This window comes from Uranotaenia lowii, chromosome 2, assembly GCF_029784155.1.
Source record: "Uranotaenia lowii strain MFRU-FL chromosome 2, ASM2978415v1, whole genome shotgun sequence".
NCBI lineage: Eukaryota > Metazoa > Arthropoda > Insecta > Diptera > Culicidae > Uranotaenia > Uranotaenia lowii.
In genome coordinates this window covers 6,241,392-6,266,014 of record NC_073692.1, presented here as the reverse complement: position 1 = coordinate 6,266,014, position 24,623 = coordinate 6,241,392, and the positions used below count along the sequence as shown (strand labels likewise).

The 24,623-nt window shown below is 34.6% G+C and overlaps 1 protein-coding gene across 6 annotated transcripts in view; it reads right to left on the bottom strand.

Moving 5' to 3' along the window:
• Window positions 1-24,623, bottom strand: part of LOC129740985 (embryonic polarity protein dorsal) — a 71,159-nt gene that overhangs the window by 35,221 nt on the left and 11,315 nt on the right. For 3 of the 6 annotated variants that reach the window (XM_055732659.1, XM_055732660.1, XM_055732661.1), the window contains one exon: window positions 15,816-16,260. The exons of the other annotated variants lie outside the window; for them this stretch is intronic. In XM_055732659.1, coding sequence (XP_055588634.1) covers window positions 15,816-15,840 — 25 coding nt within the window. In that variant the 5' untranslated portion in view covers window positions 15,841-16,260. The remainder of the gene's footprint in view (window positions 1-15,815; window positions 16,261-24,623) is intronic. 6 annotated transcript variants of the gene reach the window in all.

The window sequence follows — 24,623 nt, the reverse complement described above, 5'->3', positions numbered from 1 at the left end:
TTGTTTTAATCAAATTGAACAATTCAACAATTTGAAGGTGTGCAATCTATTTAAGTACATATATAGAGTTTGTTTTGATTAGGTCGTATGAGCCACTTAACGAGTTTCTAGGAAATCGCGAGGAAAGTTTTAAAACACCTTTTTCAGTCTAGTATTAAAACTGTTGTTCAGATTTGTCGGAAAACTTGGTTTTCAATCGTAAAACTTACTTAGGTCGAGGACACAGTGAGCGCGAAGAGAATTTCCAGTTGGTACATAAACGGCTTCTCATTGAAACACATTGAGATAAACATCGACCGGTCACAGTGCAGGGCTATTACATAGGGTGGTGTAAACTGTCAAAAAGGTCAATCGGCCATACTGAAATGACATTGTTTACAAATATAGCAGGGATCAATGCATCAAGCGCAGGTAGTGTTTTCCATATCTGGTTTGTTTATTTCAGCAATTCAAAGGTGAAAATTAGATAATTTAGATAGTTTTCAAAAATGAGTGATTATCTTAGCTCGGTGGCTCTACCGCGCATAAAACAGCACCAGAATGAGTTGTCAGGTCAAGATGGAAGCCCGAGCGGAACCCGTATACAAGGTAAGTTAATCAGAATAATTTAAAAAAACAAAACCTTAAGATGAGTTTTCAAATTTCAGCAACCTTGATGTTTGCATTTTGGACAAACTAGGCTGGGCCAAAGGCAAAGGCCTCGGAAAACGGAAGACAGAAGTTAACTTAAAGTTTTACAGTGTGGAATCCAGCACACTTCACTCGACCCGGAATTGTACTCTTAATTAGTCGACATTCCCTCCAGATGGAATTTTTCGCCACTCGGGAAACCATCGCTGGAAATGGGGCCGTAAACGAGACGAGCTATATATTGACCCCTCAACCCTATGGAAACGTGTGCTGGCCGATGGCTTTGTCCACCTTCAGCCACTACTCACTGTTCCCTATCGCTGCGAGCATGTACATGTTGCATAGTTTCTCGCATGACGCCGTGGCCACTCTTCCCGGGAAACAGTTGCTGGGTATGTACCTGAGAGCCGGTGTGATACCTTCGTTTGCCAATCACACTATTGAAACTGTTACCCGGCAGACAGATCTCTCGCTGGAGCTTCCGGAGCCATCATGACCGTTCTGAAATTCCTTTGCACCCTGTATCTGGGCATCAAGCTCAGCAATATTTTCCTACCGATGTTCATCTTTTCGGCTGAAGTGGTAAGACGTTCGATATTGCTAATTGTTACTGTTTGTTAGCATTCCTTTTATTTTTTTCAGGCCATCAAAATCATTATGGGTTTTGATTTGGCCAGCGTTATTCAGAGCGGAAGATATTTGACCACAGGCGCCAAGAGTACAGCAACAAAGCAAAGCCTGGAGAATCACCAGTTCAATCAGGATAGGCTCAACGGAAACGGCAATGCTGCAAAAAGTAATTGCATTTCTGGACATATCGTTGCTTTAACTTTTCGACAAACGAGTTCGTACGCAATATAGTAATAAATGGTAATCCTTAAATTCAGTGCAATTCACTTTTCCTAAGAGTTGAGAAAGACTGTTTTTATACTACCATTGCATTTATTAAGGCTTATTCATTTTAAAGTGCTTTTTTCAGAACATCGATTATTTAAAAATTCATCGATTCAAAAATCGGCGGCAAAAAATTTTTATTAAAATAATTTTTTTACTGAATCGTGAAATGTGCCATAGTAAATCCCTCATTTTAGTGATAAACTAAACATTCACAAGATAACTCCCTACTTTTTCCGAAATGAGTGGCACGTAGTGTGACCATTTCAATCGAATATTGGTCTGCTGTTGGTTCGATGCGCTCGGCTTTATGTTCGGGACCGCCGCTAGGGCAATACTCAGCAGCAGCACCATGAGAAGAGAGCGGACTGGGTAATTTTGCCGATACCTTTCGTCAACAGCAACTGGATCTTCTTCATCTGGCTTATGAGATCATGATTTTGGGGGAACAAAATTATAAAAAAAAGATTAATATCGCATGCATATCAAGCTTCACTTCTAGTTTATACCAAAAAGTATGAAAAAGTCATACCTTTCCTCGAGTCCGTCGACGTACTCCTTCTTGCACTTACGCGAATCCTGAGCTTAAATCTTGTTCCCGATCTTTCACCGGATCCGTTTTAGCTTCCGTTCTTCATGCATGGTCAGCAAATAACACGTCGGCACTGGCAGTCAAATACCTTCCTTGGCGAGCAGGTTTCTTCAATATCATCATCGTCTCCATCCTGCTCAACGTCGCTGTCGTTAATCAACTGCTGCTGCTGCTGGTGCCTCTTCAGTCTTGAGTATTACCTGTGTAATAGCCGAACTACTCTGCTGCATTATATCCCCAAACACGAAGTTCTCGTAATCCAATGAAGCTGGGTACCATCGCTCTGTCACCAGTTGATTTTGATCGTTATTTTTATGTAGTTGACGATAGTGACGTCATACAGTTCACTACTACCAAAGCATGACTGATTCATCGTTACTTGTTATTAATATTCTTTGCAACAAAACGTAAACAATGTCATAGCCTGTCAAAATTTCGGCTTCCGTGCCCCTTCTCCACCGCGCTTACTTTCTGTCAAAGTTGTTCCACCCTCATATAAACGCCCTGGTCACAGTGCAAGCGAATTTTCGCGCGAATTCATCCAGTTCATCCGGACATACACTGAAAATATTCTCTCGGGCATTTTTCATCGTAAATAGTAATTTCGCAAAAATCGTTTTTCAAAAGTTAGTTTATTTAATTATCATCTCCGTTCTTCGAATGGTTATTAAAAATACGCAATTTTTTTTAACGCGGTTTTCGCTAATAACGCGGTTTTAGTCTTTTTCAATGCAATCTTGAAATCCAATATAGCTACCTCTGCTCAACTTTAAAATGCTGGAATTGACTGAAAAGCACATGAAAATCCCACAATATAAGGTACTGGGTGAAAGGGTCCAATAAGTAGACGTCGAATTTTCCGACTCCATCTTGAAATCAAAGATGGCGGTTCTCGCTTAACCTCGAAATGCAATAAATATCTGAAAATCGCATGAACCGTCCACAATATAGATAATGAGTGAAAGGGCTCAAGAAAATAATGAAAATGACTGCGACACAAATTCAACGAAAATTTTGAAAAATCTCAAAAAAACACTGTAAGAAATATACAAAAAAAACAAGTCAAAATAATGACAAAAATATAAAAAAGTGTGGCAAAAATATGAAAAACTATAACTAAAATTTGACAATCAAATGACAATTATCTGAAAAAACTATATGATAAAATTATGACAAACGAAAAAGTGACAAATTGAAAATTTTAATAAAATACGACAAATAAGTTAGAAAACTATGCCAAAAATATGACAAATAAGGCTATGATCATTTAGTATCCGGGCAGTTACAAACGATTGTATTTTAAAAACTATTCATTTGATCGAAAAACTTTCTATGGAGGAAATGAAGGTGTTAATATGACATTTAATATAAAAATATAATAATATATAGTTACGGTAGAACCCGACCAAGTATAGATCACCTTACGTGGAGACATGCCAGCCATCAGCAGCGCACCTGCGAGACTGCAAGCTCAGCAGTTAATCACCATAAAAGGCCTTGCCGGCCACATGCTCGCTCTCTTGGACCTCGACCTTCATAGTGAAAACATTGTGTAGTGATTATTGTTAAGGTAAAAGTGTGTAATGGACAAATAAAGCTTTTTAAAAAAAGCAAACCAGGACTCCATCCTGTAATTGGCGCAGCCTACGGTAGGTGCGTTAGTAAGTGAAGTGAAAAACAGTGTATAGGTGAAGTGAATTTCCAAGGAAAGGAACAGCCGCAAGAGAGCCTCCGCGACTAAGCATCTGACCAAGGTTGGAGTTGAGGGGCCACCGCACGACACTCCTAACGTACCGCCGGCCAACGATTGCAAGGGTAAGTTTTTTTTTTCTTACATTTTTCTAAGTGTTAAGTGAAGAATATTAAAATTTTCCCGCTGTGCGGTGATCATTATTTTGATTGATGTTTAGTTGTTCTAAGAGAGGCTAACATCAAAATAAATTGTGTGACGAACCGCCCGGAGTTAGAATCGTTCCAAGAGAAATTCTACTCCACGCGAGACTGTGGAGTTCTAAGAGAACCACAGTTCAGCAGTTCTACACGAGTTCTGAGAGAACGTGTAGAATAACAAAAAAAAAAAAAAAACGCGCCCCGGGCAAACATTAATGCCGAAAGAGCGAAAAATAAAAAACGCACTAGCGAAAGCCCGCAGTGAGTTACTGAATTCTGCTAACATAACAGAATCAGATTATAGCACCGATTCGGATTCGTCTGGAGATTTTGCACACGTTCCGGTGAAAAATCTACCAAACCTGACGAACCTTTCAATAGACGGATTTCCTTCTCAAGAAAAAACTACCATGGAGGAGATTATAGATCAATTGAACTCCATGCGTCTGATGATGGAGACGTTTAGAAATAAACAACTGGAACAGGACCAAAGGTTCCAAAGTTTAAGTTTTCCCACCATGAATGTGGAAAACTTATTCAAAATTCCGGATCCTATAAAAATGATCCCGAATTTTGACGGTAACCGCAAGCAGTTATCGTCATGGCTCGCTACTGCTGAGCAAATATTAGACAATTTTGAGCCACTAGTGACTCAAAATCAATTTAAACTCTACGTTACAGCAATAGCAAATAAAATTACGGGACGAGCAAAAGACATTTTGTGCCTCGCTGGCAACCCCGAAAGCTTTGCTGAAATAAAAGAAATACTGATAAGTGCACTAGGTGACAGACAAGAACTTTCAACCTATAAAAGCCAACTATGGCAGTGCAAAATGGCAGAGGGAACATCAATCTCCAATTATCACCAAAAAATAAAGGAGATTGTGCAAAATATCAAAACATTAGCCAAACAAAAACCTTTATACAAGGAAAATTGGGCGGCTATAAACGCTTTTATTGAAGAGGACGCGCTTGCGGCGTTTATCGCAGGCCTATGTGAACCCTATTTCGGATATGCTCAGGCAGCCCGACCTGCAGACATAGAAGATGCTTACGCATTCCTATGCAAATTCAAATCAAGGGAGGTTGCAGCCCTTAACATTAGAAGTCAGGACTTCAGAAAAAATCCTAAAAAAGATTTTGAACAAAGAAACCAAGGCACACATTCAAAATCGTTCAACACACAAAAACAAAGCACACCCCCACCCATGACCGACGGATTTAGACAACCAGCTCTACAACCGATGGACATAGACCCATCTATCAGAAGTAGATTGACATTGAATAAAAAATTAATAAACAACCAAGAAATCGAAAACGAGGATAGAGACATAAACGAACAATCCGACGAGGATGATGCAGATTTAAATTTTTGCACAGTCCAACTTCAACCAAAAGTACCCTAAACTATTTACCCTATTTAAAATGCAAATTCAAACATTCAAATTTGAATATCCTATTAGACACTGGAGCAAATAAAAACATAATTCGACCAGGTATTTTCCTAAACACCATAAAAATTACAGACACTAGTATCAGGAACATGATGGGAAGAAAAACTATTAACAAAAAGGTGACCGAAAATGTTTTGAGCCCAAAACTTCCAACTCAAACGTTTTACGAATCAGAATTTCATAGTTTTTTTGATGGCATCATTGGTTCGCAATACATGGCCCAATGCAACGCCAAAATCGACTATCCAAAAGGAACCATCACTTTCCTAAATATTACTTTCCCCTTTTCAAAATACTTCCCCAAGCAAAAGGAAACCCACCACACGATCACCGTAAATACAACTAAGAACGGCGATTGGTTAGTTCCCACATTTCAACAATTAGATGAAAATATTTGCATTCAGCCGGGTTTGTACAGATCTGAAAATTTGAAGTCAACGATTAATGTAACGACAAAATCTAAAAAATTACCTCAATGTTTCCCTAAACTGAATTTAAATGTAAACAATTTTGACACAATTACACCGATACTAACAAATAATCGGAAAGATCTAACCGAACAGGACATAGAAAACCTGATAAGAACATCCCATTTATCAGCATTCGAAAAAAAGAAACTGATTAACATCATTTACAAAAATCAAGCTGTACTTTTAAAACAGGGAGAAAAACTTTCTGCGACTACAGCAATTACTCACAGAATAAATACAATAGACGATCGACCGGTATATACAAAAAGCTATCGTTACCCTTACCATTTCAAAAAGGATGTCGAGGAGCAAATTCAAGAATTGCTCGATAATGGGGTAATCAAACCATCCGCCAGTCCGTATTCATCACCAATTTGGGTAGTCCCCAAAAAAGTAGATGCATCAGGAAAAAGGAAAGTGAGAATAGTTATCGACTATAGGAAACTTAACGAAAAGACTATAGACGATAAATTCCCAATGCCACAGATCGAAGAAATCCTAGACAGTCTTGGTAAATCTGTCTATTTTTCAACAATCGACTTAAAATCTGGATTTCATCAAATTCCGATGGATCCTGCACATATGGAGAAGACTGCTTTCTCTACTGATAAAGCAGTATATCAATTTACAAGGATGCCTTTTGGTCTCAAAGGGGCACCAGGGACATTCCAAAAATGTATGAATAGCATTTTGGCAGAATACATAGGCTCAATTTGTTTTGTATATCTTGACGATATCATAACAATCGGTTATAACTTAGAAAACCATTTGGGAAATCTTGAAAAAGTTTTGAAACGTTTGACTGACTTCAACCTCAAAATTCAGCTGGACAAATGCGAATTCCTAAAGAAAGAAACGGAATTTTTGGGACATATTATTTCCAGCGACGGAATAAAACCCAATCCTGAGAAAATTAGTAAAATTATCGGCTGGCCTTTGCCAAAAAACGCGAAGGAAATTAAACAATTTTTAGGCCTGGCAGGTTATTATAGAAGATTCATTAAAGATTTCTCTAAAATCACCAGACCAATGACGAAGTACCTAAAACAAGACACAGTCATAGATAAAAATGATAAGGAATTTTCTTCGGCTTTTAATACGCTAAAACAAACTATAGCCACCGATCAAGTTCTTACTTACCCTCAGTTTGAACTACCGTTTATTCTTACAACGGATGCCTCAGGATTCGCATTAGGCGCTGTGCTTTCGCAAACTCAAGACAATATAGAAAGACCTATTGCATTTGCATCAAGAACGCTTAATGACACAGAAACTCGGTATGCCACAATAGAGAAAGAGGCTCTAGCTATAATCTGGGCCATTAATAAATTCAAACCTTACCTATACGGAGCTAAATTTACTCTAGTAACTGACCATAAACCTTTGACATTCATAAAAACATCTGAAAAAAATGCTAAAATTTTGCGCTGGCGCTTAGAACTCGAAAATTATGACTTCACTGTCAAATACAGAGAAGGAAAATCGAATGTGGTTGCTGATGCTTTAAGCAGACTACCAATTGACATTAACCTGAATTCAAATGAAGACGCAACTGAATCAGAAGAGGACGACGATGAAACCGTCCATTCGGCTGACACTTCGGATGATTATTTCATAAATTCAACTGAGCGTCCACTGAACTATTATAGAAATCAAGTAATTTTTAGATATGGTACTCATAACATAGAGTCTATCACATACCCATTCGTAAATTATCGCAGAACGATAATAGCCATGCAAAACTACGATGAAGCATCTATAACAGAGTTTATAAAAAAATACCATAATGGCAAACAGATGGCAATTCTCGCCCCAGAAAACCTTATTAACCTTATCCAAATTTGCTATAAGAATCATTTCAGCCAATCCGGATACTTCGTTTTAGCCCATCATCAAGTAGAAGATGTCACCATAGAAGCAAGGCAATGCACAATCATCTCCCAAGAACACGACCGTGCACACCGAGGAGTAACTGAAGTAGTTAACCAGCTACAGCGAGCATACTTTTTCCCACGTATGCATAGCAAGGTTAAAGCTATCATCAACTCATGTGTCATATGTAATCGACACAAATATGAAAGAAAGCCTTTTAATATCAAAGTCAGCCCTAGACCAATAACAAACAAACCCTTTCAAAGAATCCATATGGATATTTTTATTATCGACAGGTGTAGTTTTCTCTCATTAGTAGATTCTTTTTCAAAACACTTGCAAATGATCTACCTCAAGTCAAAAAACCTAACAGACGTTCAAAAAGCCTTAGGAAAATACATATCTTTGTTTGGCGTTCCAGAAACAATTATCACAGATCATGAAACAACATTTTTGTCAATTCAATTTAAAAACTTTTTAGCTAGCCTCGGCACAAGATTAGAATACGCTTCTTGTTCAGAGACCAACGGTCAAGTAGAAAGAACGCACTCCACAATAATCGAAATTTTCAATACAAATAAACACAAATACTCAGGAATGAATACAAAATCAATAACCAAACTTTCCGTTGCTTTGTATAATGACTCTGTCCACTCAACAACAAAATTCAAACCCAATGAATTAATCTTCAATCAAAATAATATCAGTGAACCCGCACGAATTATAGCAGATGCTCAAAGATTGTTTCTAGAAGCTAGGAAGAACATTCAAAACTCTCAAGAGAAAATCTTAAGGAGAAATTCTAACAAAGAAGAACCCCCTATTTTAACAGAAGGTGATAACGTTTACGTTATTCCAAATATTAGAACGAAAACCCAACCTAGAGCAAAAGAAACTAAAGCATTACATATTTCAGAAAAAACGTTTAAAAATCCTAAAGGTATAAAAAGACATAAGAGAAAAATCAAACGCCCAAAAAAGCAGCAATAACAGTAATTCATTCTAAATTTTCTTCTTTTCAATCTTTTCCTCTCTCCCTCAGTGCAAAATGTTAATTCACCTTATATATTGCATTACATTGCTAAAAATTATACACACGCAAGAATTAGAAATTACAAATCTGTATGAAAATCCTATCCTTTTAATAAAAACCGACAAATGTAAAATTCAAACAGGGGTATAAAAATTGTGCACCCCATTAATCTAACAGATATTGAAATAACAATTCAACTACTATCGAACATTGCATATAAAAAAATACAAGACTCTGATCCATTAACGGTAATAATTAAACAAAAAGTTAAACAACTATACAATAACTTTTATCAAATTAAGCCGTCGAAAAGAGTGAAGCGATGGGACATCATCGGAACAACCTGGAAATGGATTTCGGGCAGCCCGGACGCGGAGGACCTCAGGATCATCAACGGATCGCTGAACCACCTTGTCAGCGAAAACAATCAACAAGTCAAAATCAACAATCAGATCAACGATCGCATTCTCCAATTAACGAACTCGATCAACACAATTGCAGTCAACTCCCAGGTCAACAAAATACTCCTTAATGAAATCGACATCATAACCACCATCGTGAACATAGACACTTTGAACAAACTACTAACTGATATCCAGGATGCAATACTTCTATCGAAAACTCTCACGGCGAATAGCAGAATTCTGTCAATGGCAGAATTACATCTCATCTATACACTACTTGAAGAACAAGGAGTCTACTCTGATCTACCAGAAGAAGCGATGAACTACGTCACTCCAAAGATAGCAACCACTCAAGACACCCTTCTGTACATCCTACAGGTACCACAACTATCACCAAAAGAGTCATCGATTTTTCGGTTGTTCCCGCTAAACAATTTCAATACGGTAATCAAAAATTGTCCCAACTACATCATCAAACACGGGAAAGAGTTATTTCTTACAACAGAACCATTGCAGTACGTACAGCAATCATCATTCATCCAGCCCTTCTCCGATGAATGCATTTTACCTATGATCATGGGCACCAAAACCCATTGCGAAACCATCAGTGATAACAAAACAAAGACAACATTTGTCTCAGAAAACTCCGTTCTCATTACCAACGCCAAAAATGACCTATTGTCAACAAATTGTGGTCCCGACAACAGAACTGTGAGCGGAAATTTATTGGTTTCATTCATCAACTGTACGATCAGCTTCAACCAACAAAACTTTACATCCAAAGAATTGAGGATGAAAGCAGAAATTTTGCAAGGATCTTTTCATAACCTAATCGTGGAGAGAAAACTTGCAAATGTTCCCGATATAAAGGTAATCAACAACAACACAATCCAGAATCGACAGAAACTGGATCACATCTACCTCAAACAGTACAAAAATGATGTTTGGAACTGGAGCTTATTCGGAGGCCTTTCGCTATCGACCATTTCAGCTATCATCATTTTCACGTTCATGTTAACTTTCTACAAAGACTTATCCAACAGACTCTCTAAAAGGACACGCCATAGAAGAAGTAAAATTGCAGCAAAGAATTCAAGTGTCGAGGACGCCACTTTTTCACCCCCCGGAGGAGTTACGGTAGAACCCGACCATGTATAGATCACCTGACGTGGAGACATGCCAGCCATCAGCAGCGCACCTGCGAGACTGCAAGCTCAGCAGTTAATCACCATAAAAGGCCTTGCCGGCCACATGCTCGCTCTCTTGGACCTCGACCTTCATAGTGAAAACATTGTGTAGTGATTATTGTTAAGGTAAAAGTGTGTAATGGACAAATAAAGCTTTTTAAAAAAAGCAAACCAGGACTCCATCCTGTAATTATATATTTATCAATGATTTCAAGAAATACTCTAACTTTTTCATAGAATCTCTTTTTTATCTTTGCACACTTTTTTTAGTCATGTATTGATCCATTATTTTTACCACAGAAGCAAAACCTTTGCAAAATCATGATGTTTTACACAAACTCACCTGGAAAAAGCAATTCTAATCTGGTTGGAACCTTTTCATTAGTAGGCATCTCGAAGAATTTGATCTCTTAAATCCGGTTTTAACATAAATTTCTTCGTCCATCAGGAAACATCTGTCACATTGCGTAAAAACCGGTTGCACATGTTGCAATCTAAGGAGCTGTTCACTATTAGTTATTTACTAGGTGTCTACTAGTCGGAAAACACTTTTTGATTGACGAAAGTGGATTAATTGCATTATTTAAGGGGCCTGCATTCAGTTATCCCCAATAACCATAGACTTTTTACTATATTTTAGATCAAGGGTTCCATTCCAATGCTTGATTTGAACTTCGTGCGGATTCTAGAGTGGCTTCTTATACTTCTTAACCATTCGGTCCAAAAAAGAATCAGAAAAAAATCAACAGTTTATGAGTTTTCAAGTCAAAGATGAAGAGTTTCTGAGGCGCATAATGCGCAAGGCGCAAATTTGTGCAAAATTATTTTTACCATGTCTTTTTGCATCGTAAATATCTCAAACACACAAGATAGTCCTTTTCATAACCAACACAACACTGCTAAAGTTTTGCATATCCGAGCTCTTATAACGTAGCTATTGCCGAAATAAAGTGCCCGGATACTAAATGATCATAGCCTTATTACAAAAATATGAAAAAAAAGATTCACAAAAATTGCAAAACTACTACAAAATGTGACAAAATTCTCACAAATGTGACAGAATTATTATCAAAATTTGACAATAAAATGGCAAAAACCTGACAGAACTAATATACGGACAAATATTTGATTACAAATTTACAATTATGATATAGTTATACAGAAAAAAATACAATAAAATACCAAAAATCTAAAATATGACAAAGATGGAAGAAAATATGACAAAAATTTGACATTGAAATGAAAATAAAAGACAAATGGGCCAGAATATGGCAAACTTCTGACAAAAACTTGACAGCATAATGACAAAAATCTGAAAAAAATGAAAATTGAGATAAAAAAATAACAAAATGCTGACAAATACATGTCAAAAAAATTACAAAATTATGAAAATTCAACAGTGAAATTAAAAAAGTTTAACAAAATATGACAAAAATCCGAAATAATAATGGAAGATTTGTCACAAAAATTTGACAAATATTATATATGACGAAATAATGACAAAATCAAAACAAAACTATGGGCTTGTGTTATATGTAAATCAGCTCTCAAGTTAGCTGCCTCTTGAGCCGATGGTCGTGGGTTCGAATCGAAGAGTAATCAGCGGACACATTTGTACCGGATAAGATTTTCAGTATGAAGAGAGGTTGCTAAAACGACTATAATAGAAACAATACAAGATAAAACTCTGAGTAAAAAATTTACAATCAAATGAAAAAAACTCGACAGGATTATATCAAGAAATACGACAAATAAAAAAAAAAAAGACAAATTATTACAAAAATTTACAATAAAATCAAAGAAAAATTGACAAAACTGAAAAATACCTTTGTTAATTTTTTGTAATTAATTTCTTTTTTATTTGTCATAGTTTTGTTACATTTTTATCAAAGCTTTGTCATATTTTAATGTATTTTATTGTAAATTTTTTGTCATAGTTTTGTCAGATTTCTGTTATTTTATTGCATAATTTTGTCATATTTGTCCTTATTATTGTTATTATTGATGTCATATTTTATCAAATTTGACATATTTTACATCATGTTGTCAAATATTTGTCAATTGTTTTTTAGAGTTTTTTCATCATTGTGATTTTTTTGTCAATAATTAGTGATTTTTTAAAAAGTTTTGTCAGATTTTTTAAAATTTTATTGTCAAATTACTGTCATCTGTCATATTTTATTTTACTTATTTTTTTAGATTCGGGCAATGGCTTTGTCGATTTCATGTCAAATATTTGAATTTTTTTTCAATTTTTTTCATATATTTATCACATTTGTCATATTTTTTCAATGGTTTGGTTTTTTTTCAAAGTTTCGTAAATGTTTTTGTCATAATATTGTTTTTTTTTTTCTACCCTTTCCAGTCATTTACAATATTTCAAAGTGGAAGCCGCCATATTGGATTCCGAAATGGCATACCACAGTATCAGACAGCGAGATTCGACTTCTACTAATTGATTCCTTTCATCTCCCAAGTAGCAATAAGCACTAAAGCTTTGCATTTTTATAGCTTTATACCAGCATTCAAGTGCTAAATTACACTTTATCAGCACATCAAGTGCAATTTTGCATTACAACAGCCCTTCGAGTGCTATGCTGCATCATATTAGAATTATACCACTCTTTTAAAATGCAACTACCATTTTATCAGCTTTGCACGATGCTTTTGAAATGCAACATATTTAGCTCTAAATCAGAATAACAAATGCTATATTTTCTAAGCTGAGGTTGCTAGATTGTCAAGTTTTATCCGGGTTTGCCGGATATTTAATTCAAAATTTGACAAATGTCCGGCCCGACCCGGTTGCCCGGATTTTGCCCAGATTTATTCACTTTATTTGACAAAACAAAAAAAAATGTGTTGTTAAAATTTTTATTTTTGCGTCAAAAACGAAATGTTAAAACAAGTTCTATAAAAATAACCATGAGAAATTTTTTGAAAGCCGAAAATACGATTTAAAAGCTGCTAAAGAAACAAATTTTTTTTCATGTTTTTTTCTTGATTTGTGTTGAGTAATTCCTGAATTTTGACCAAATTTGCCCGGATTTTTGGTCGACATTTAAGAATCAAATGCCCGGATTTTGCCAGGTTTTTAGATAAAATAGTCTGGATTTTCCGGCCCGGGTACGTGCTGAAAAATTCTGGCAATCTTACTCTTAGCATTCAATTGGCATCACAGAAGCTTGCTTTAATGCATTTTTGCACTATGTAAGCACTACGGTGGCATTAGGCCAAAGCACATTAGCATTGATTGATACTGAAAAAATGCAAATTTAGGGCACCGGTTTCTAGAAATTTGATTCAAATAGGGCTTTTTTTTCAAAGATTTAACCCGGACCTGATAGAACAAGCAGAGTCAAACCTCATTTGAACGCCATTCGTATGTTCCAAGCATTTTGCCCGCCAACACTATAGCATCAACTTAGCATAGCACAGTGCTTTTATAGGGTTATACCAGTTTCTGCACTAAATCAGCAGTTGATTTCGCCAAACTTGGCTCACAGAGCATATATGATTCACAGAATCAAGCTCTATAGCTGACGTTAGAGCAGAATTGGTGCTAGATTTTAGTGCTTATGGTTACTTGGGCTTAACCCCATATTGTGGGTGTGTCATGCGATTTTCAGTAATTTGAAGCATTTTGAAGCTAAGCGAAAGCCGCCTTCTTGGATTTCGAAATGGCGTCAAAAATCTATTTTCCGACGTCCTCACAAAGTCCAGACACCGAGTATTCATTTCCTTAAGATTCCAATTCATAAAATACCTGAAAATTGCATTCACGTTTGAGGTTCGAGAAATCGCTCCCTTTCGTCAGATCTTTTCAGATTTTAAGTCCTTCTAGTGTTAAGTAGATACAAAAAGTTTTTCTCTAAAATAAAACATTTTAAATGTATTTCTTATGGCCTTTAGGCTTAATCAGGAGTTTCAATAGGAAACTGAGGCGGGATAGGATATTAGGAGCTTAGGTTTCAAGTGGTTTTATTGCCTACCAAGGTAATTTTTTATACCATATTACCTTTTCAACAAAAATTCGGCGTTGAGATTCGTGGAGGGATGGCGTACAGCCGGCCTTCGCTAAACATATCTCCACATGTGCTGCATTTCCCTTACTCCTATCGACTACATGGACTTGGCCGGCGTCGTTATTGGTTCATTTAAAAGTAGGAGATCCTCAAAATTGTACAGTGAGATTGCGTTGCTTGTTCCCAGCACCTTTCATTAGGTTCATTGTGCAATGTTGATTATCTCGAACCAATCACGGAGTGCAACCATTATGCCATTGGCCAGGAGGAGCCGCAGGTGGACCGTAGTTGATAGCAAGCTCAAGCTCAACTCAAAATAAAACATTTTTAATCGATTATTCTTATTTGAATTTTTATAAATAAAATTCGATTCCTAAGACTTAACTCGATCGAAAATTAAGATTTGAAATGAAAACCTTACTATTACTCTTTATGTAGGTATAAATTATTCAAGCAAAACTGATATGAGAAAAATTTGTCGCAAAATCCCCCCTCCCCAGGAGCCGATTCTTCCTATTGTCAACAAATATTGATGATTGGCATAAATATCTGTAAACGACAAATTCTCTTGCCAAATAAAGCAGTCAACGAATTCAGAAAGGGGTATCACTAAATAAGCTGTTTAATGTAGAATTTAATGCTTGTTCACAATATTGAACACCAGCTATGCCTTGTAAACACCTGGAGCACCAAAATTGACACTTTCATTCATTACCATACAGAAGAAAACACATTTCGAGTCAAAAGATAGAACTGATAACAGCGAAAGAATAATGGGGTTAGTAAAGTTTTATTCCTCTTATCAACCGGCGCTCGGAGTTTTGCATTTTTGAATGGTTTTATTGTTTGCGACGAACATCACCCCAATAATTTTGCTTGGGTGTTTCTGATTAGAAGATTATCATTTTACACATGTAGCCGTACGATTTTCGAGGTACTTCTTGTTTGATTAAAACATTTCCGACTGAAGCTATGAAATAAGTTCTTCAATCCATTTGAATGTATTAACCTTCGCTATTTTCCAGAATTGATCGTCAAATACATTAATTGAAATCTTCATTTTTAATTTACTTTAGTGTTAGTGGGTGCAATTTCTTAAAATTGTATTGAATTTTGAATTTTTTTTCGCCTGTACACGCTGCTATTTTTTTTTTAATTTTCAAAACAATAAGTTGTTGTTAAAATTGCTTCCGATTTTCAATCACATCATCTAAAGGCTTAACACGCGAGAATAGTTATGTGCATAAACTTAAAAGCCGGTACTCGCATTCGAACTCTTACGAGATGTGCGCTATAACTATAGAAATAAAACAAACTCATTGCCTAGGGCAGTGATTTACTAGTTAGCTCAAGCTCTCACATACCTTCAGGATTGTGTTGCGAACCCATTCTGTGTTGATTTGTTGTAGGTAGTATGTATGTTTATCCGAAAACTACCTTGTTTACTGTTTGTATGGTTTTTTTTCTCTCCTTTTGATACTTTGATATTTGTCAACGATCACAACTTTAAGGTTTTTTTCTCTCCGCCGACAGAAGCTGGTTTCAATTCTTGAATTCAGCTACTTATCACAAAAAAACACTCTCTACACACTGTACACTGACCGGCTGATACTGAGCACAAATTTTAGATTTCCATCCTTCGTCGTAGCCAAAAGTTGAAGCTGCTGGATGATCTTTGTAGCAAAATTTACACAAATTTCTTTCGGTTTTGTTTTTATCTGTTTCTGTAGATAGTACACTTAACTTTCGCAAAATTGCTGATTAACAACCAGCTCATGTTTTTGGTGGCTCAGCAGGTTTGAGGGCTGGCTGCAATTAAACACACATTGATAGAAAGAAGGGTAGATTTTAGCTGATCGAACGAGATACTAATTCACACTCCTTCTAATAAATTATTCTAAACAGAAAAAAATCCAACCAAAACGGCTATGCTTCAAATCCGAAAGCTCTTGCTCAGGCTAAGCTGCCGGTACACAAGTGAACTAAACGCAGCACAATCTACGGACTGAGTGAGCAGCCAAAAGTGTGACAACGACAACAAGCTGCTGAAGGCTGCAACAAGCGTTTAACTTTGCTCTGTGAGCTGTGACTGGGATTTAATCCAACCAACCACCCTGTTCTGGTCTGGGAGCAAGGAAAGAAGCTTGCCAGGGGGGGGGAGGGGATTCCCAGAACAGGGCGGCGCGCGACACTAGCAAGGATGTGTTGAGAAGTGTTCAGAAACGTCTTTCATACGCTCAATTCACTAAACAAATCAATTTGAAACGATTTCAGTGCTCGGATGAAGGTGTGCTTAACATAATTCAGTGTGCTAGTTATAGCGTTACACGTTTGTCAAACCAACTGAAGCGTGTTTGTGATCCTTAAAACTAGAGATGAAATTATATGTAGGTATTAATCAAGCACAACGATAGCGCAGATTGGCTCTAGTCATGTATGGAACTGTTCTGTGTGGTGTGGTGACTGACTGACTTTGACCATCAACGAACTGACCGATCGACCGAAACAAAACACAGACTGAGATCAAGTGCCTGAGATGATCGAAAAACACTGGAAAACGGGTTCGTTCGTTTCGATCCTGTCGGATCTCATCTTTTCTGTATTTTTTTTTGGTCGACAGGTCGATCGACCGGCTTTACGAGATGAAGCTCTGTCCTACAAGCAACAGTGTGTTCGTACAAAAAATAATCTGACAGCTTGGGTCAATTTAAGATTTTATAAAAAAAATTATTGCGAATCAACACCATTTAATTTTGACTGGATATCATTTTTGTAATTTTTGTCAACTTTGTCATTTTTGTCACTTTTGTCATTTTTGTGATTTTTGAAATTTTTGTAATTTTTGTAATTTTTGTAATTTTTGTAATTTTTGTAATTTTTGTAATTTTTGTAATTTTTGTAATTTTTGTAATTTTTGTAATTTTTGTAATTTTTGTAATTTTTGTAATTTTTGTCATTTTTGTAATTTTTGTAATTTTTGTAATTTTTGTAATTTTTGTAATTTTTGTAATTTTTGTAATTTTTGTAATTTTTGTAATTTTTGTCATTTTTGTAATTTTTGTAATTTTTGTATTTTTTGTAATTTTTGTAATTTTTGTAATTTTTGTCATTTTTGTAATTTTTGTCATTTTTGTAACTTTTGTAATTTTTGACACTTTTGTAATTTTTGTTATTTTTGTAATTTTTGGATTTTTTTTTATTTTTGTTATTTTTTTCATTTTTGTCATTTTTGTTATTTTTGTTATTTTTGTCATTTTTGTCATTTTTGTCATTTTTGTCATTTTTGTCATTTTTGTCATTTTTGTCATTTTTGTCATTTTTGTCATTTTTGTCATTTTTGTCATTTTTGTCATTTTTGTCATTTTTGTCATTTTTGTCATTTTTGTCATTTTTGTCATTTTTGTCATTTTTGTCATTTTTGTCATTTTACTTCATTTTTGTCATTTTTGTCGTTTTTGTCATTTTTGTCATTTTTGTCATTTTTGTCATTTTTGTCATTTTTGTCATTTTTGTCATTTTTGTCATTTTTGTCATTTTTGTCATTTTTGTCATTTTTGTCATTTTTGTCATTTTTGTCATTTTTGTCATTTTTGTCATTTTTGTCATTTTTGTCATTTTTGTCATTTTTGTCATTTTTGTCATTTTTGTCATTTTTGTCATTTTTGTCATTTTTGTCATTTTTGTCATTTTTGTCATTTTTGTCATTTTTGTCATTTTTGTCATTTTTGTCATTTTTGTCATTTTTGTCATTTTTGTCATTTTTGTCATTTTTGTCATTTTTGTCATTTTTGTCATTTTTGTCATTTTTGTCATTTTTGTCATTTTTGTCATTTTTGTCATTTTTGTCATTTTTGTCATTTTTGTCATTTTTGTCATTTTTGTCATTTTTGTCATTTTTGTCATTTTTGTCATTTTTGTCATTTTTGTCATTTTTGTCATTTTTGTCATTTTTGTCATTTTTGTCATTTTTGTCATTTTTGTCATTTTTGTCATTTTTGTCATTTTTGTCATTTTTGTCATTTTTGTCATTTTTGTCATTTTTGTCATTTTTGTCATTTTTGTCATTTTTGTCATTTTTGTCATTTTTGTCATTTTTGTCATTTTTGTCATTTTTGTCATTTTTGTCATTTTTGTCATTTTTGTCATTTTTGTCATTTTTGTCATTTTTGTCATTTTTGTCATTTTTGTCATTTTTGTCATTTTTGTCATTTTTGTCATTTTTGTCATTTTTGTCATTTTTGTCATTTTTGTCATTTTTGTCATTTTTGTCATTTTTGTCATTTTTGTCATTTTTGTCATTTTTGTCATTTTTGTCATTTTTGTCATTTTTGTCATTTTTGTCATTTTTGTCATTTTTGTCATTTTTGTCATTTTTGTCATTTTTGTCATTTTTGTCATTTTTGTCATTTTTGTCATTTTTGTCATTTTTGTCATTTTTGTCATTTTTGTCATTTTTGTCATTTTTGTCATTTTTGTCATTTTTGTCATTTTTGTCATTTTTGTCATTTTTGTCATTTTTGTCATTTTTGTCATTTTTGTCATTTTTGTCGTTTTTGTCATTTTTGTCATTTTTGTCATTTTTGTCATTTTTGTCATTTTTGTCATTTTTGTCATTTTTGTCATTTTTGTCATTTTTGTCATTTTTGTCATTTTTGTCATTTTTGTCATTTTTGTCATTTTGGTCAATTTGGTCAATGTTGTCAATTTTGTCATTTTTGTCAATTTTGTAAATTTTGTCAATTTTGTCAATGTGTCAATTTTGCCAATTTTGTCATTCTTGTCAATTTTGTCAATTTTGTCAATTTTGTCAATTTTGTCATTTTTGTCAATTCTGTCAATCTTGTAAATTTTGTCAATTTAGTCAATTTTGTCAATTTTGTCAATTTTGTCAATTTTGTTTATTTTGTCAATTTTAACAATTTTGTCAATTTTGTCAATTTTGTCAATTTTGTCAATTTTGTCAATTTTGTCAATTTTGTCAATTTTGTCAATTTTGTCAATTTTGTCAATTTTGTCAATTTTGTCAATTTTGTCAATTTTGTCAATTTTGTCAATTTTGTCAATTTTGTCACTTTTGTCAATTTTGTCTATTTTGTCAATTTTGTCAATTTTGTCAATTTTGTCAATTTTGTCAATTTTGTCAATTTTGTCAATTTTGTCAATTTTGTCAATTTTGTCAATTTTGTCAATTTTGTCAATTTTGTCAATTTTGTCAATTTTGTCAATTTTGTCAATTTTGTCAATTTTGTCAATTTTGTCAATTTTGTCAATTTAGTCAATTTTGTCAATTTTGTCAATTTGGCATTTCTGCCTTTTTTTTAAATTTTTATCATTTTTTTTTTGTTTATTATCATTTTTGTCATTTGTGTCATTTTTGGTTTATTTTCGATTCGATCTTTTGATCTTTGGATTCTCTTTCTTTTTGAGCTAAGATATTTAGGTCTTATTTTAATTATCGATTTAATGTCAAAAAGTTTGATCTAGTAGATTTCACTACCTTAATTTATTGAATTTTTTTGGAGTTTTTTCAAAAAAGTTCAATGATACCCACTTAAATTCAAGCTTTAGGAAGTATTTTTATATCCATTGGTAGAGGGTTTATGCATCTTGTAATCTTCGGTATTTTTCGCTTTTTTTTCTAAACAAAAAATGTTTCTTTTAAAATGTAAAAGATCGATCTATCAGAGTTCGTTCCTCAAGCCCCCGTTTTTTTTAGATGGATCGATCATACGACCGTCCATTTGAATCGATCTCGGAGATCGACCTTTTCTTGAAGATTGAACAATCCTTGGCTAAATCAAAGTGTTTCGAAAGAAGGGAACCGCAGTGGCGAAGCAAATGAGTTGGGAATATCGTCTACAACCGTTCATGAAGCTTAAAAACGATCCGAACTATCCGAAAATTTAATCACAATAGCGTTTTGATAAAAGCTGTTGATCATTGAATTAAAATAAAACTTTGTCGAAGACATCAAAGCTCTATCTTTTGCAACAACCTTTTTAAAGACTTTTTTTTAACTTACCTTAAAAAACTAAAAAATTGTTCATTTTTCAGTAGCGAGTTTTGAGGCTTACTTTGTATGAGAGAGTCGTGACAATTTTAAAACTCCACAGCTTTCTTGAAGTTATAAAGCCACTATCTTGATGATTAATGGTACTTTTCGAGTAATTTCATTTTAAAGTTGTATGTTTTCAGGCATCTATATCTCTGAAAGTTGAAAACTTTTGAAAACAAAAAATAGCAATTATAGAATCACTTTTCTAAATTTGAAATTACTAGATTGGATGTTTTCCGTATTTTCTCCGTAGTTCCTGCTTGGCTTGGCTCCTTTTGCTGTGGTTTTGCATATCTTTCGGGCGCATATTTAGCTAGGTACATGGATCTTGTAAGAAAATGATGGCTTAGATCACGCGGGGTTCTTCTGTACATACACATGAAATTATATGCTCATGGAAGTTAAAATGTTGCCCGTTTAAATGCATATGTTTTTGATTTCAAATGTTTGCAACTTTTAGAGTTATTGAAGGTTGTAAACAAGCTATATTAAAATGAAATCACTCGAAAAGTACCTACAATTAAACTTCAAAATAGAAACTTGACACCTTCAATGAGGATGTGCAGTTTTACAATTGTCACAACTCTCCCATACAAAGTAAGCCTCAAAACTCGTACGAAAAAAATTTAACGATTTTTTTTGGTTTTTTGAGGTCAGTTTAAGGGGGGGGGTAGGGTCTAACGGGTATAAAAAAACACCATTTTCACGATTTTTTTCTGGAGCTATCGTTCGAACAAATGTATTCAAATTTTTTGCATTATACAAAGCATTGTTAAAAGAACATTTAGTAATTTTTTCGTGTAAAAATATTGAAAAATTAGCCGGTAACGGAGCATTTTCGAGGATGCCTTTTAGAAAACAGGATTTGCGGTGGACACTGTATCTCAGCACAGAATCATCTGAACTCAAAAAATCAGAGCAAAATATTTTTAATAGATGTTTTTCTGGACCCCAACGTTTTTATTTAACTTAAAAATATTTTTATGAAATTTTTGTGGCTGTTTGAAGTAAAAACTACGATTTTTCACTTAAAAATCCGCCATTTTTCACCTGTAAAATCTCCCCAAAGTAAAAAAATCAAAAAAGAAAAACGTTGGGGTCTGATATTTTATATATAGAAAATATGTTCCAAATTTGAAAAGAATCGGATAAGTAGTTTTCAAATGACGATGTCCACGGACTTTAAAAACGTGCTTTCGAGAAAAACGCGTTTGAAGTTTCTGCTTTTGCTTTCTTGCAGTATTAGATAGGAGGAGATAAAGGCCTATAACTTCTACAGTTTTGCTTCAATTGACTTGAAAATTTGACACAACATTCTTGAAATGTTTTACAATAAGAAAATAAAAAAATAAAAAAATCGATTTTTTGAAAATGTTAGACCCTACCCCCCCCTTAAAAAATGTCTTTAAGAAATGTTATTTAAAAAGATAGAGCTTTAATCTCTTGAGCAAAGTTTTTTAAAATTGAATTATCTGCAACTTTTTTGAAAACGCTTTTGTGATTAGATGATAAATACAAAAAATTAAACAATTATCTCACTTTTAGGTGAATTGATCACAAAAATAATTACAACAAAATATACGTATTTCAAAATAATGTACCAATGCAGAAGATAGCATCAACCTATTTTGACATTTAAGCCTTTAAAAACCCATAATAACGTTTTCCAAGTTTTAAACCACTGTTCTTTGTCTTGCAAAGCGACATTTCCGTTGTAGCCGGGACCGTGAACCAGGAAATTTACGAGAAAGAGTGTCTTCAAAAGCGTTCGTTGCTTTTTTTGAGCTTGTGTGTGCTGTTTTGCCGAGTTTTTCATCCAGCCATTATGGAAAAGATACCATGGATTCGTATCTCGCTAAAAATTCAGCTTGTGCCCAAGGTTAAGAACCCCCTAACACACCTGTCGAAAAATATTGGACGATGGTTAAGCAGAACCTCAAGAAGACCCAAAATAAGTGTTAACAGTGAGAAGCAGTTCGAAGTAAACTGGCGTTCTTCTGCGAAGAAAGTGGATAAGGTGACTGTACAAAAACCGATGGCAGTCGTCAAACAAAAGGCTCGCCAATTTGAACTAGGTGTAGGAAATGAAGGATTAATATTGAATTTGACAAATAAATGGCATCACTTCATCATTGAAGTGGGCGTACGAATACCAAAAAAAGAGAATTGAGAATTTCAAGAAAATAAAAGAGAGAGAGAGTTTCTCTGAAAGCCGATTTCAATGACAAGCATCCTCATTGAGTTAAGCAAATTTGGAGTAGATAGACGCGCGAAGTGTTAAAATGGAAAAAAACGGTTTTTGCAAGTTTAGGGAAGTTATCTAAAAGAATACTACAATGGCGCAATTGGTAGGTGTGTTTCTAGCCTAGTTTTGTTGATTCGGCATATAGTGGCTAGCTACAAGATACTCCCGTAAAAGTGAAAATATATACCAATCAGTTTGTGATGTTCTGAAAGTGAATTTCGTTTGTAAGTCGCAGTGCAATCTTTATGATAAATGGAGACCGAGAATATGCGCAGCTGTTTCCTGCAACTAATGAATGGAGGTGAAATGGAGATAATGTTTACCAGTGTTGAGCACAGAGTGCTGTTTTGATAAATTCTGGCACGGAGTGCCTTTCAAAAAGCATCAAATGAAGTACAGACTACTTAGAATTTAATTGAGGTACAGGGTGCCACAGAAATGTTCGGATACAGGGTATCCATGAATACAAAAAAAGGAAAATTATGGTACAGAGTGCCCTTAAGAGATATGCAGGTACAGAGTACCTTAAGAGTACAGAGTACTCTATTCGGAGAAATATGGCACGGAGTGCTTTGATACTGAAAAAGTACGGAGGCATTAGCGAGTACAGAGTGCTCTGACTAAAAGTATACTATGACACAGAGTGCACTGGAAACGTTTAAGATACAGAGTATCTTATTTATTAATTTATATGAGGAGAAAAAACTATGAAACTCTAGACAAAACATTAAAATATGATAAAAAAGAAATAAGCTAGAAAGAAGTTTCGAGTTTTTCAAAACAAAATCAAATTCAATTTAACTCAAGGTTGCCAGAATTGGCCGGACCGGACTTTTGTCAAATTTTGTGTTGTATATCCGAGCAAACCCGAAGATTTTTGAAAAAATCTTGCGAAATCTTGTTAAATTTCCTTTATTGTGTGAGAAAGCACTCGAACCACTGTAGAGAAGGGGGGTAATGTAGGAAATGAAGGATTAATATTGAATTTGACAAATAAATGGCATCACTTCATCATTGAAGTGGGCGTACGAATACCAAAAAAAGAGAATTGAGAATTTCAAGAAAATAAAAGAGAGAGAGAGTTTCTCTGAAAGCCGATTTCAATGACAAGCATCCTCATTGAGTTAAGCAAATTTGGAGTAGATAGACGCGCAAAGTGTTAAAATGGAAAAAACGGTTTTTGCAAGTTTAGGGAAGTTATCTAAAAGAATACTACACTAGGTTGACCTGAATTCAGGCTGAATGTTAACTGAGTATTTTTTCCGTCTTTTAAATGTATATAATGAATTTAAAGAAAGATACTTTGTATTTTAAAGGTTGATGCGGTCAAAATTTGGTCAAGGGAAAACGCGTGTAAATCGGTGAAATCGTTTATTTAAAAAATCAAATTAAATTTCTTTTCAAGTTTAATTAGAATAAAATTCAGGAAAGCCAGTTTGCCTTGAACTGCTGTTCGTCCTTAGCAGTTTTTTTTGGTCTTATTTAGGTTCCGCTTGACAATAGCCCAGTATTGCTCAATTGGGCGGAGCTCTGGCGTGTTGGGAGGGTTCTTGTCCTTGGGAACCACCTGCACGTTGTTGGCGGCGTACCACTCCATGGCCTTTTTAGCGTAATGGCAAGATGCCAAATCCGGCCAAAACAGTACGGAACAACCGTGTTTCTTCAGGAAAGGCAGCAGGCGTTTATTCAAACACTCTTTCACGTAAATTTTTTGGTTTACAGTCCCGGAAGCTATGAAAATGCTGCTTTTCAAGCCACAGGTACAGGTGGCTTGCCAAACCAGATATTTCTTCGCGAATTTTGACAGTTTCATGTGCTTGAATATATCTGCTCTTTTCCCCTTCCTTTTTCCGTATAAAACCCCTGTCCCGG